Source organism: Trichomycterus rosablanca, chromosome 10 (genome assembly GCF_030014385.1).
Source record: "Trichomycterus rosablanca isolate fTriRos1 chromosome 10, fTriRos1.hap1, whole genome shotgun sequence".
Lineage (NCBI taxonomy): Eukaryota > Metazoa > Chordata > Actinopteri > Siluriformes > Trichomycteridae > Trichomycterus > Trichomycterus rosablanca.
The window spans coordinates 4,309,170-4,321,343 of NC_085997.1; the positions used below are offsets into that span (position 1 = coordinate 4,309,170).

General features: G+C 40.4%; 1 protein-coding gene across 2 annotated transcripts in view; it reads right to left on the reverse strand.

Moving 5' to 3' along the window:
* ryr2a (ryanodine receptor 2a (cardiac)) overlaps window positions 1–12,174 on the reverse strand; it is a 206,236-nt gene that overhangs the window by 66,571 nt on the left and 127,491 nt on the right. For both annotated transcript variants that reach the window (XM_063002781.1, XM_063002780.1), the window contains 11 exons: window positions 11,277–11,446; window positions 10,716–10,936; window positions 10,142–10,232; window positions 9,797–9,937; window positions 8,831–8,994; window positions 7,787–7,865; window positions 7,583–7,672; window positions 7,304–7,441; window positions 4,084–4,161; window positions 3,320–3,395; window positions 1,694–1,817 (listed from right to left, as the gene is read on the reverse strand). In XM_063002781.1, coding sequence (XP_062858851.1) covers window positions 1,694–1,817; window positions 3,320–3,395; window positions 4,084–4,161; window positions 7,304–7,441; window positions 7,583–7,672; window positions 7,787–7,865; window positions 8,831–8,994; window positions 9,797–9,937; window positions 10,142–10,232; window positions 10,716–10,936; window positions 11,277–11,446 — 1,372 coding nt within the window. The remainder of the gene's footprint in view (window positions 1–1,693; window positions 1,818–3,319; window positions 3,396–4,083; window positions 4,162–7,303; window positions 7,442–7,582; window positions 7,673–7,786; window positions 7,866–8,830; window positions 8,995–9,796; window positions 9,938–10,141; window positions 10,233–10,715; window positions 10,937–11,276; window positions 11,447–12,174) is intronic.

Genomic DNA, 12,174 nt, shown 5'->3' on the forward strand with positions numbered 1-12,174 from the left:
TGGCCACCATTATTTCCCAGAACTGCCTTAACTCTCCTGGGCATGGAGTTTACCAGAGCTTCACAGGTTGCCACTGGAATGCTTTTCCACTCCTCCATGACGACATCACGGAGCTGGCGGATATTCGAGACTTTGCGCTCCTCCACCTTCCGCTTGAGGATGCCCCAAAGATGTTCTATTGGGTTTAGGTCTGGAGACATGCTTGGCCAGTCCATCACCTTTACCCTCAGCCTCTTCAATAAAGCAGTGGTCGTCTTAGAGGTGTGTTTGGGGTCATTATCATGCTGGAACACTGCCCTGCGACCCAGTTTCTGGAGGGAGGGGATCATGCTCTGCTTCAGTATTTCACAGTACATATTGGAGTTCATGTGTCCCTCAATGAAATGTAACTCCCCAACACCTGCTGCACTCATGCAGCCCCGGACCATGGCATTCCCACCACCATGCTTGACTGTAGGCATGACACACTTATCTTTGTACTCCTCACCTGATTGCCGCCACACATGCTTGAGACCATCTGAACCAAACAAATTAATCTTGGTCTCATCAGACCATAGGACATGGTTCCAGTAATCCATGTCCTTTGTTGACATGTCTTCAGCAAACTGTTTGCAGGCTTTCTTGTGTAGAGACTTCAGAAGAGGCTTCCTTCTGGGGTGACAGCCATGCAGACCAATTTGATGTAGTGTGCGGCGTATGGTCTGAGCACTGACAGGCTGACCCCCCACCTTTTCAATCTCTGCAGCAATGCTGACAGCACTCCTGCGCCTATCTTTCAAAGACAGCAGTTGGATGTGACACTGAGCACGTGCACTCAGCTTCTTTGGACGACCAACGCGAGGTCTGTTCTGAGTGGACCCTGCTCTTTTAAAACGCTGGATGATCTTGGCCACTTTTCTGCAGCTCACTTTCAGGGTGTTGGCAATCTTCTTGTAGCCTTGGCCATCTTCATGTAGCGCAACAATTCGTCTTTTAAGATCCTCAGGGAGTTCTTTGCCATGAGGTGCCATGTTGGAACTTTCAGTGACCAGCATGAGAGAGTGTGAGAGCTGTACTACTAAATTGAACACACCTGCTCCCTATGCACACCTGAGACCTAGTAACACTAACAAATCACATGACATTTTGGAGGGAAAATGACAAGCAGTGCTCAATTTGGACATTTAGGGGTGTAGTCTCTTAGGGTTGTACTCACTTTTGTTGCCGGTGGTTTAGACATTAATGGCTGTATATTGAGTTATTTTGAGGGAAGAATAAATTTACACTGTTATATAAGCTGCACACAGACTACTTTTCATTGTGTCAAAGTGTCATTTTGTCAGTGTTGTCCCATGAAAAGATATACTTAAATATCTGCAGAAATGTGAGGGGTGTACTCACTTTTGTGATACACTGTATCTATCTATCTATCTATCTGTCTATCTATCTCATCTATCTACTGATCTGTACCAGACACCATAGCCGTCATGTCCTCTGGCATCAATGAGTCAATATGTTGCTGGTTGGTCCGCGGACCACTGTCTGTGGGTACTCAGCACTGTTTCCAACCAGTCATCTGGGCATTTTGTTTTGGTCCCTATCAAAGTCACTCAGGTCTTTGTGCTGATCAAATCTGCTGCATTTAACATGTAAACTATGGGGAGCTACCAACAGTTTGGGATTAGTCCTAATGTTAATCAGTATATAAACTCACCTTGATACAGTGTAGCCATTGATTTGAAGGAACTTGAGGATGTCTTGTGCTTTTTCTCTGTCTTTGGATTTCTCTTTGGCAGTTAATGTGTCGTAGGGGACCAGCAGTGGGTGGCTTCCCCCTCCTATAAATAAACCCACATGCAAAATATACGTGAATCAGTGGAACAATTACACTTTATAATCTACATCTCTGGATTACACAGGACCACAGTAATGTACGAGTGTTTTGTACTACATTTTACATCATTTTTATTGCATTTTACAAAATGTCCCAACTTTTCCAGAAATGGGGTTTTCTTCTGCGATATCGGTCATTCATCACAAACATCTGGTGACACTGTAGGAATATCTATTAAAGCTGAACAAAGGTGAGCAAAGCTGAACATTTAGAGGTTTTTCTCTGACTACAACACACTAAGCTTTTCTATGTCTATAAAGGGACTGAAGGCTAGAAAACAAGTGTAACTGATGTAAAGACAAGTGAAAGTACACTATATGCTCAAAAGTATTTGGACACCTGACCTTAACCTTGTTAGACACCACATTTATCCAAAGCGACTTACAGTACTGTGACAGTATACCATCTGAGCAATTGAGGGTTAAGGGCCTTGCTCAAGGGCCCAACAGTGGCAACTTGGCAGTGGTGAGGCTTGAACCGGCAACCTTCTGGCCACTAGACCAGTTCCTTAACCACTAGGCTACAGCTGCCCTCCAACAAAAGCTTTTGTCTCTATTGACCTTGCTTTGTATGCAGGGGTACAGTCGTGCCGGAACAGAAAAGGGCCTTCCCTAAACTAACTATAATTTCCCTTATATAACTGAGATATTACACCCGTTAGCAGCTGTTGTGGCTAAAACCATAAATAAATAAAAAAAGAAGGGGTGTCCCAATACTTCTGTCCATATAGACTATTTTCACTACTTTTTTAGGCTGCATTCACCCAGACATCTGTCATATAACAATCCTTCCTCATAGATTTGCCGGCTGCTTCTTTCTTGACACTGTGATCCCATCTGGTCCGTTTTTTTTGCCGGCTCGGATGCTGGCACTTTTTATCTCTTCCTAGAAAACCCGGGCAGCGCCAAGACGCTTATCGGCCATCACGATAAAATCACTTTCCAGAGAGGGCCTTACATTTCATTGTTCCGCCTTGTTCGTTTCTGTTATTTTGGCCACCTCCACCCCACAGTATTGTCCTACCTTGGTTAAGCATCCGGCATATTGGGTTAATTTTCAATCCTTGCGTGTACAGGAACACACCCGCCACTTTAGCGGTGAGGTGAGGCGTGTCCCGCCACGTTACAGTCTGTGGTCTGACCTAGTGTCCCAGTAATGTGAGAAATTAGAATGTCAACTAATGCGGAAGCAACTAAGCCAAGAATGCCTGTGTGAAGCATGTATTCTACACATACGTATATATTTCTATAAAGATAAAGAAAATTGTAGGCTGTACAACTATAGGCTTAAAGCTTGTGCACCCTGTACAGCAGTAACAGTGTACCCTTATCAGATAACAGGGGGGTCCTGCCTTTAACAAGTATACCATTCAGAAGAGGAAAAAAAGGTACATCCAGTTAGTAAAATCGTGAAATTTAAACATCAGATCAAAGCAGCTAGACGTACCTTTGGCCTCCAGTTCAAGCTTCTTCCTCTTGGCCCAAATGTTATGGTAATTTTCTGCCAGCAGCTCCGCCATAGACTTCCAGTCAGAACCAAACACACACAAAAAAAAAAATATATATATATATATATATATACAGTGGAACCTTGACTTACGAGTGACCCAACTTACGAATTTTTCCGAGATACGAGCTGTCACTTGGTCGATTTTTTGCTTTGTGATACGAGCCGAGATCTGAGTTACGAGCTCAGCTGAGTTCAGTTCACCTGGTTATCTTGCCGTACAAGCAAGTAAAAGAGAGGAAAATGTGACGAAAAAGCCAAGTCAGTAAAGAGTAGGTAGTGAGTAAGTTAAGTGATAGAGCACGAAATGAAACACTCCCCCAACTTCCTCCGCCAATCTCCACCTCCGCCAGCATCTTCGTCTGATTTTTAAGGTAAATACACTTAATAAAACCAGTTTATTTCTTTACATTCTCTTTTATTATGTATTATTATTTTTTTATACATTATTTGTTATTTATAAAGTACATTTTTCTTATTTAAAAACACGTAACAAAAAAATCGGTGTGGTTTTTGGGGGGCTGGAATTCATTTTAATGGGAAAATTTGATTTGATATACGAGCAAATTGAGTTACGAGCTTGGTCACAGAACGAATTAAACTCGTAAGTCAAGGTTCCACTGTATATATATATATATATATGTAAATATGTAAAAGACATTTTCCTTCACTGTAACTTTTAATAGGCTGTGATAATTACTCACATGCAGGTCCCGGGACAGGGTCACATTGCTCATATCCACTGGCCGGGGACTGAACCCATGAGCGCCCTCTATAGACAACTACAGGAAACAAAAAAGTCAGAACCTTAATTTACACTAAACAACATTAGGGTTGGTGTGTCAAATATCTCTTAGCCTTATGTTTTAATGCAGTTGGTGCTTGCTAGCTAAAATCAACACTCATGATTCCATTACTGCTGCATTGCAAGATGTATAAACTGTGATGTATAAAGTACCGGAAGGCCGTACTTGAGTAAAAGTACAAGTATCTTACCAGAAATTTACTTTGATAGAAGTAAAAGTCACCTTTTACAATATTACTTAAGTAAAAGTCTAAAAGTATCTGATGTTTAATGTACTTAAGTATAAAAAGTAATTTGATATTAAATGTACTTAAGTATTAAAAGTAGAAGTAAAAGTAAATGCTAGTATAAATGGAAGCGCTCATTTTAAATATAAAGATTGTTCTTTTAAGCCTGTAAACCACCTTAACAATTAACCTGTTTTCTTCCTTTCATCTGAACATGATTTGTGCAAATTCATGATCATAATCAACTGTTGACATCACCTGTTTGAAATCATGACATTATTTAGTTGTTTTTTTTAACTTATTACGAGCCCTAAATGTTCCTGTTCCAACGTTTTTAGAATGTGAGTCGATGTATATGTAAGAAACACTGCATCTATTTTATTTGCATTTTCTATACTGTCCCATTTTTTTATTTGGGTAGTATATTTCAATAACAAAAAAATAATTTTGGCATAATTAATTTAAAGCAAAACTCAGGAGAGTTTAACAAAACGTGTGGCACTTTTATCCCTTTAATGATCTGTTCAACCATTAATTTAAATCAAAATATTTGAGTAAAATAAGTAAGTAAAAAGTAAGTAAAAAACAGTATTTAAATAATATTCTTTGGGGCCGTATCTACTCACTGAATGGCATGTGTTAAACTAAAAAAATATTGGTATTCTTACTTTAAGAAAACACCATTTCTAATTTGAAGCCAACAAGTTGAGTTCTTGTTGAGATGATTAAAGGGTTAAAGACGTGCTGCATGCTTTTCAGCACCATGAATGTTTCCTCTGTCAGTGTAATACAGAAGTTATCTGAGGAAATATTTGTCCGTAGGAGAGTTTTTAAAAATAATGGACGTGTCTTCATGAGTTTTGCAGTCAATGAATTCCAAACAAATTTAGTGAAACGTTTTATTTGTGGTTCGAATGTAATGGGTAAAAATGGTAGGTAGATATCTGAACAATGTTAATGCTAATAATATGAATAAAACGCTGATGCTGCAGCTTTACTTTGTTAATCATTGTTAACTTACATCAGTGTGTTGGACGGGGAGCTTCTGAAATCTCCATGTTTGCGTGTCTTTGGGTGAACGACGCACTTTTAGAAAACTCCGATAGCTTTTAGAGAACGTTTGCACATGCGCATTAACCACCGTCTAACTTACAAGCGCAGATTCACCAAACCAGCGTGCAGTCCGTCACACATCTCACATCATTTAACTTCCATTTTGTAGTAACGAGTAACGAATTTACATACAGTGAATGTAACGGAGTAAAAGTACACAATTTCTTTAGAAAATGTAGTGGAGTAAAAGTGAAAGTTGCCGAAAATTTTTATACTCCAGTTAAGTACAAGTACTTCAAAAAACTACTTAAGTACAGTAACGAAGTATTATTACTTCGTTACTATACACCACTGCTATAGTGTAACTACACTGGTAGAACACTGCTTTGACATACAGTTCGTCATCATGGTGCACGGTTTGAGGAGGCACATCCCTTACTTACATTTACAAGCCTGTCTAATAGTATACAAAGACAGCTCGGCTATTTTATCCCAAATGTGTAAAGCGTCTACACAGAAATGACTGGCTTTAATTTCAGGTTTTGAGAATTTTCTTATACTCATTGCCAATTTTCTGAATGGCATGATTTCCTCTCTCAGCTTTTGTGACAGATCTGTAGTTTTAACTATGGTTGCACCACACCTTGGTTTAATCATGCTGTAACCCAACTTTATGTCCTACGGACAGATTAAAGAGGTCATTTGTCCCCAGAGCCATTAGGCTCTATAACTCCAGCATTCGTGGACAACGGGGGATCACTAAGGACTGAGCGTATATACATGTATATATGTGTACCTAAGTATATTCATACACATGCATATGTATGCTAATGTACATATACGTAGTTATGGCTATATTGGCCCAATCCAATGTGCAATACGTGTCACTTTTCACTTTATATTTAATATTTAATCTATATTTAATCTGTACCATATACTATATACTTGGAACTGCACCCTCCTGCACTTTTAATTCCATTCCATTTGTTTACTTTGTTTATTTACACTCAATCCATCCTCATCATTAATAACTGCTCTGTAGCTATGCAGTATATGTAAAGTCAGGTTACATTCAATCTGCCAAAAGTGTTTGTACTTTTTCGAATTTATATTGTTGTAATTTGTTTCTATAGTGTGTATTTGATTTGATTTGATGTACAATGCTACTGGGACTCTAATTTCCTTCGGGATCAAAAAAGTATCTATCTGTCTGTCTGTCTGTCTGTCTGTCTGTCTGTCTATCTATCTATCTATCTATCTATCTATCTATCTATCTATCTATCTATCTATCTATCTATCTATCTATCTATCTATCTATCTATCTATCTATCTATCTATCTATCTATCTACAGACTAGCAGCAGGTTTTAAGAGCAGCAGTATTCTGGAAGGGTTGATTAACTGTGACATGACAGTATAAACCAAATATCACGCTAGTCCAAAATACTTCATTATTTATGGGGCCTGGCTGAAAACCTAGTGATCTCCCGAGAAGAGGGCATGTCTTAATAATGAGGGAGCGTTCTGTGCCTCTATAGAAACTAAACCAATGTAGAAACTGCAGCTGTAATAGTAGAGACTTGAAGGACATCGATCAGACCACATCACCTGACCTGGTTTTGGAAATGTACTTGATTAGAGCCAGATGATAAGATTTGTCACTTAACTGTGTATACACACACAAAGGTGAGAAATGATTATTGAAATAGTACTAATAGCTCCATCATCACAATGCTTGTTCATGTATTTAAATCTTTATGCTGTACAGGAAATAATTGAGCATAGCATGTCAATGGCGGGTGAATGTAAAGTCCAGATGTGTGGAAACAGCTGATATAACCTGGCTGGACAGGGAGATCCGGCGGGTGCGGCTGTGTAAGCTGGCTGGGTCGTTCTCCCTCATCCTCTCGATGCTCCAGCCCCATGACAGCATGGTCTTCAGAGTCTCTTTGATCGGCCAGCGGTACACCTCCTTATCCTGGATTAGAGACACAGAAGGCCAAAATTTTATTTAAAGATTGCTGATCTTAGCAGATCATTCTGGTCTGCAGACCTAAATCGGCAGTTTTTATTCCAGATGCTCTTTCTGAGGCAACCCAAACATTCATAATTTTTGTACCTTCTCAGACAATCCTTTATAGGGTTTTAGCAGTGGATGTACTTTGGATGTGTCACACAACAGCTCTCCATGCACCCATCCATTAGCAAACTTCAGATTCATAAGGAAAGCAAGAGAAAAAAAACAACACAGAGAAATGAATACAGAGAGAAATTGATTCTTCACACTTGTTATGGACGGAGCTAAGGCTATCAGCAAGATTACCTTCTCCATGGACCATTTCTCATGTGAGTGCTCAGCATACTTATTGATGAAGTGATCCAGCCTTTCAGGAACGTTTACACTGAGAAAACACAAGAACAATACTGATTTACAAGCTTTTGCAACAATTGAAAATGAAGCCAATATACTGTACAAGATGCTTAATCAAGGTAATAACATACTTTGGCTAAAAAGTCACAAATGAAAGACACAAAAACATGTCAAGCCGCAACACAGGAAAGTGGATAGAAAAGGAATCAAGCACAAAGTAAACCGGGTTGTGACAAGATGGCAAGCAGCTCAGAGCGCCTGCGACAACCAGTTCCGGTTCCCTTGTCACACCAGAAAAAGAGTGCGACACTGGCTAAGTTTCCAGAAAAAAAATAGAAAAGTGTGCCGGCCTCATACGCAAGCCAAGACTCCTCAAAAGAAAAGCAGGTTGCCAACATAGGAGCTGGCAAATCTATAAGAAAGAAACCGTGATAAATAGAACCACTTCCACCTGGAGCGAATTAACGATCAACCAGGTGCAGGTGACACTTAAGGCAGGTAGGGAACTGACACCTCAGTCATCAGCACCTCCGTGCCCCCTCTCCTAGCAAAAATTCAAGGCTGAATGGCATGATTCTGTAACCCTAACTTCCCTGCAAATCTACACGTCGGGTGGATTCGTTACCGGAATCCAGTGTTTTGGGTGGTTTTAACTTTTATGCTCCTCTCACTGGTGCTACTGACCTAGCCAGCGCTCAGCAGACTATTGGCCATGTCTGAGGAAAGGAAGGTCAACAGTGACCTCCGCTGTGTTGGACAGACATGTCACTGGCATGAGTAGTGCAGGAGATTAGCGTAGGCTCCCTGTGAGAAGCCACTGCTGGCTGGTGTAAAGAAGTAGGTCTATAGTCTATAGCTCTTTTTGACCTCTGTGGGGGTGGTGCAAGCAGCCAAGCAATTGTAGGTGGGAACTGGAAATGACTAGACTACAAAAAGGATTAAATATTTACACAGAACCTAAAAACTAACTGTAGTACATGAAACAGTGTCACTAACTTGCTGGTGTCGACAGGCTGAGGGTTAAAATTGCCCTCTGCGTCCATAGATGACTGTTTCTCCATCATGGCCACGTAGTTGGACTCCATGTAGTCTGGTGGTAGAGCTCCTGCCACGGCACTGAGGCACGGTAGAGCCAGCTTGAACAGCTCAGCATCATATTTCTGTGGAAACGTACATTGTGTGGGCATCACGTTCAATATCAGACCACATCCTGTATACACCAGGGATGTAACGATGCACCACAAGACAGTTAAAAATCGATTCGCATGTGTAACGATTCAAATCGGTTTACATGTATAATGAATCGATATTCACTTTAAACAGGAGAGGGCACTGGCACTACTCACCTCGCCTGGTTGACGTCACTACAGGGTTGCCAGGTTCTGAATTTTCCAGACAAATTAATTTATGTGAGGATACTTTCTTAATTTGTATTATTCATTTATTTATTTAATGTAGGACTTATATAATTTTAGTTTTTTTTTTTTACACAAAAAGGGAAATGTGCAGCATTGTTTAGCATAGCTTGTACCTACCTCAAAAATAAAAGGGCGTTCATTATTCAGATAGATAAAAGATAAGCAAAAATACAGTATTTTATTTTATTTTTTAAAGAGAAATAATAAAAGGAAACTTTGTCATAATTTGTCTTTAATAGTTTAATTTTGTTTAAAAAAACGGGAAAAATTGTACCGTGAATCGCATCGCTTCGTGGGTGTATCGTTACATCCCTAGTATATACTACATTTTTACTGCACCTTTATTTCCCAAATTAATAATTTCCAATTCCCAGTGCATCTCTTCGAATTTGGACACTGAGGTTATACAACATTAAATATGAAATGATCAAAGACAAACACATACAACTTTACCCAACGTTTATATTCAAAAAACTGGATATTCTTCTCTTTATGTAACATGACCGAACACACGCAGTGTTAAGTTTTGCTCAGTGTGTGGTACCTTTCTGGCCAGAGCATCGAAAATTCCCCAGAAGAGTTTCCTGGTGAGGTGGAGCTCCTCGTCGGATGCAGCGCCGAAGCTTCCCCATCCACCGGACAGGCAGTAGTACTTCCAGCATCGCTCGTAATGATTGGTTAACAGCTGGTAACGGAATTGGTTGCAGAGAAAAATAACAATGATTATACTGTTCACCGACACCCCCTTGTGGAGGCTTTACGCTACATCTTGTAAACCACGGTGGGACCAGATTGCCAGTATTTTCATTAAGTATATATTGTTTTGTGTTTCGTTTTGATGCGTTGTTTGGGTCGCCTGGGTCATGGTAAAAATCATGGACGTTCTTACCTTGAGTGGCATCTTGGTGTGTTCGTTCAGTAACGGAACGTCGAATACCAGGCGCCTCAGAAGATGCTGCATCATAGAAGGTCTGAGTTTGCTGAAGAAACACATGAACACACATACATTAATCATCACAATGAATTTCAATACACAGTCCAGCAAGATTACATTACCATGGGAACAAGGAACATGATAGGGTATGTGTTCATAATAAAGAGACCAGGGGGTTTAAACAGGATTTAAAAATCCCAACAACACTGCTGCACCTGATACGCTCATACCAGAACAACACACACTACAGTGCAGTGCTGAGAATGGTCCATCACCAAAATAACATCTGGTCCTTTGGGGGTCCTATTAGGGTCCAGTTTAATTGATGTGTATAGAGCAACAGAGGGACTACAGTTAGTTATAGTATACCAACTATGTTCATATCTGTATGGTAGGTGCAGCTTATACGTTAATATTTGAACATATGTACCAGACAAGTGTTCCTAATAAAGTGCTCTGTGTGTGTATATTGACACATTATTAAAACATCAGTGCACACCCACACACACACACGCGCGTGTTTGCTCACCCACACACAGAAAGCAGGCACTCTTCGATGGCGTCTCTTTGTGCCTTGGTGAGGCAGCAGCCCTTAGAGAGGCGGTAGACGGTGTGGAGGAGCGAGTCGATGAGTGAAGCGAACGGCTCTGTGCCCGCGAACAGAGGGGCGCACTTGGTCAGCAGGGGGAGCACCGCCGTGCACAGGTAGCGGTTCAGAGCCAGAGCCATGTCTGTGGCACTCAGAGCGGCCTAGAGGTAACAAAACGCCCGGGGTCAAGAAGAGGTTAGAAGAGATCATGTCACTCAGAGGCAGAAATGTCCAGTTTGCTAAACACACCCATATTGGGCCTCCTTTTAATGACATCCTAGTTTGCTAGTTGTACGCAAACCCAATTGAGGTTGGTAATCTGGCAGTGCTGGGGCTTGAACCAGTGACCTTTAGATTACTAGTCCAGTACATTGACTGATAGGCTACAGCTGCCCGAGCATTTTTTTGATATTAATGACCTATTAATATATATCCACTTATTATAAATAGTAATGCTAACCCCAAACAACATTAAAGTACATTAGAGATCATGTGACTGACCGTGTCCAAGGAGGCAGCAGCTCTAAGGTCAGGCAAGAAGCCGACCTCAAGCAGGTGCAGCAGGAAGTTCTGGTCCTCGATTCCATAAACACGGTCCAGAAACAGAACCATTGCTGCCTTGTGGTCCGGACAAAAGCCAGCTGACATGTCCGGCTCCACCACAGAGCCATCTAAACATTGGCAAGACAGAATATACAAAAATATTCAGATCCTGGTCATCAAACAACATTTTGTTTCATGTTATGTTGGGTCTGGTTTTACTGGAAAACACTGGACACGAGGCAGGAACGCCCTGGACAGGGCGCCAATCCATTGCAGGGCTTCAGCCATCCCCTCTCAGACATAGTTCATTGTTAGGGATGTAACGATACACTCTACCCACAATGCGATGTGATTTACGATACTGGGTTCACAATATGATTTTTTCCCGATTTAAAATTGAAATTAAATTGAAGACAAATTATGACAGTTTATGAAATTATGAGTATCCTTTTATTATTTCCCTTTAAAAACAAATACTGTATCTTTTATTTATCTAAATAATGAATGTCCTTTTATTTCTGAGGTAGGTACAAACTACGCAAAACAATGCTGCACATTTCCCTTTTTATGTAAAAAAAACTGAAATGAAATTTTAAAACAAATCCCACATTATATAAATAAATAAATAATACAAATAAAAAAAAGTATCCTCACATAAATACATTTGGCTGGAAAAATCCAAACCTGGCAACCCTCTAGTGACGTCTACCAGGCGAGGTGAATAGTGCCAGTGCCCTCTGCTGTTTAAAGTGAATATCGATTCATTATACATGTAAACCGATCTGAATCGTTACACGTGTGAATCGATTTTTAACTGTCTTGTGGTGCATCGTTACATCCCTACTAATTATGTATG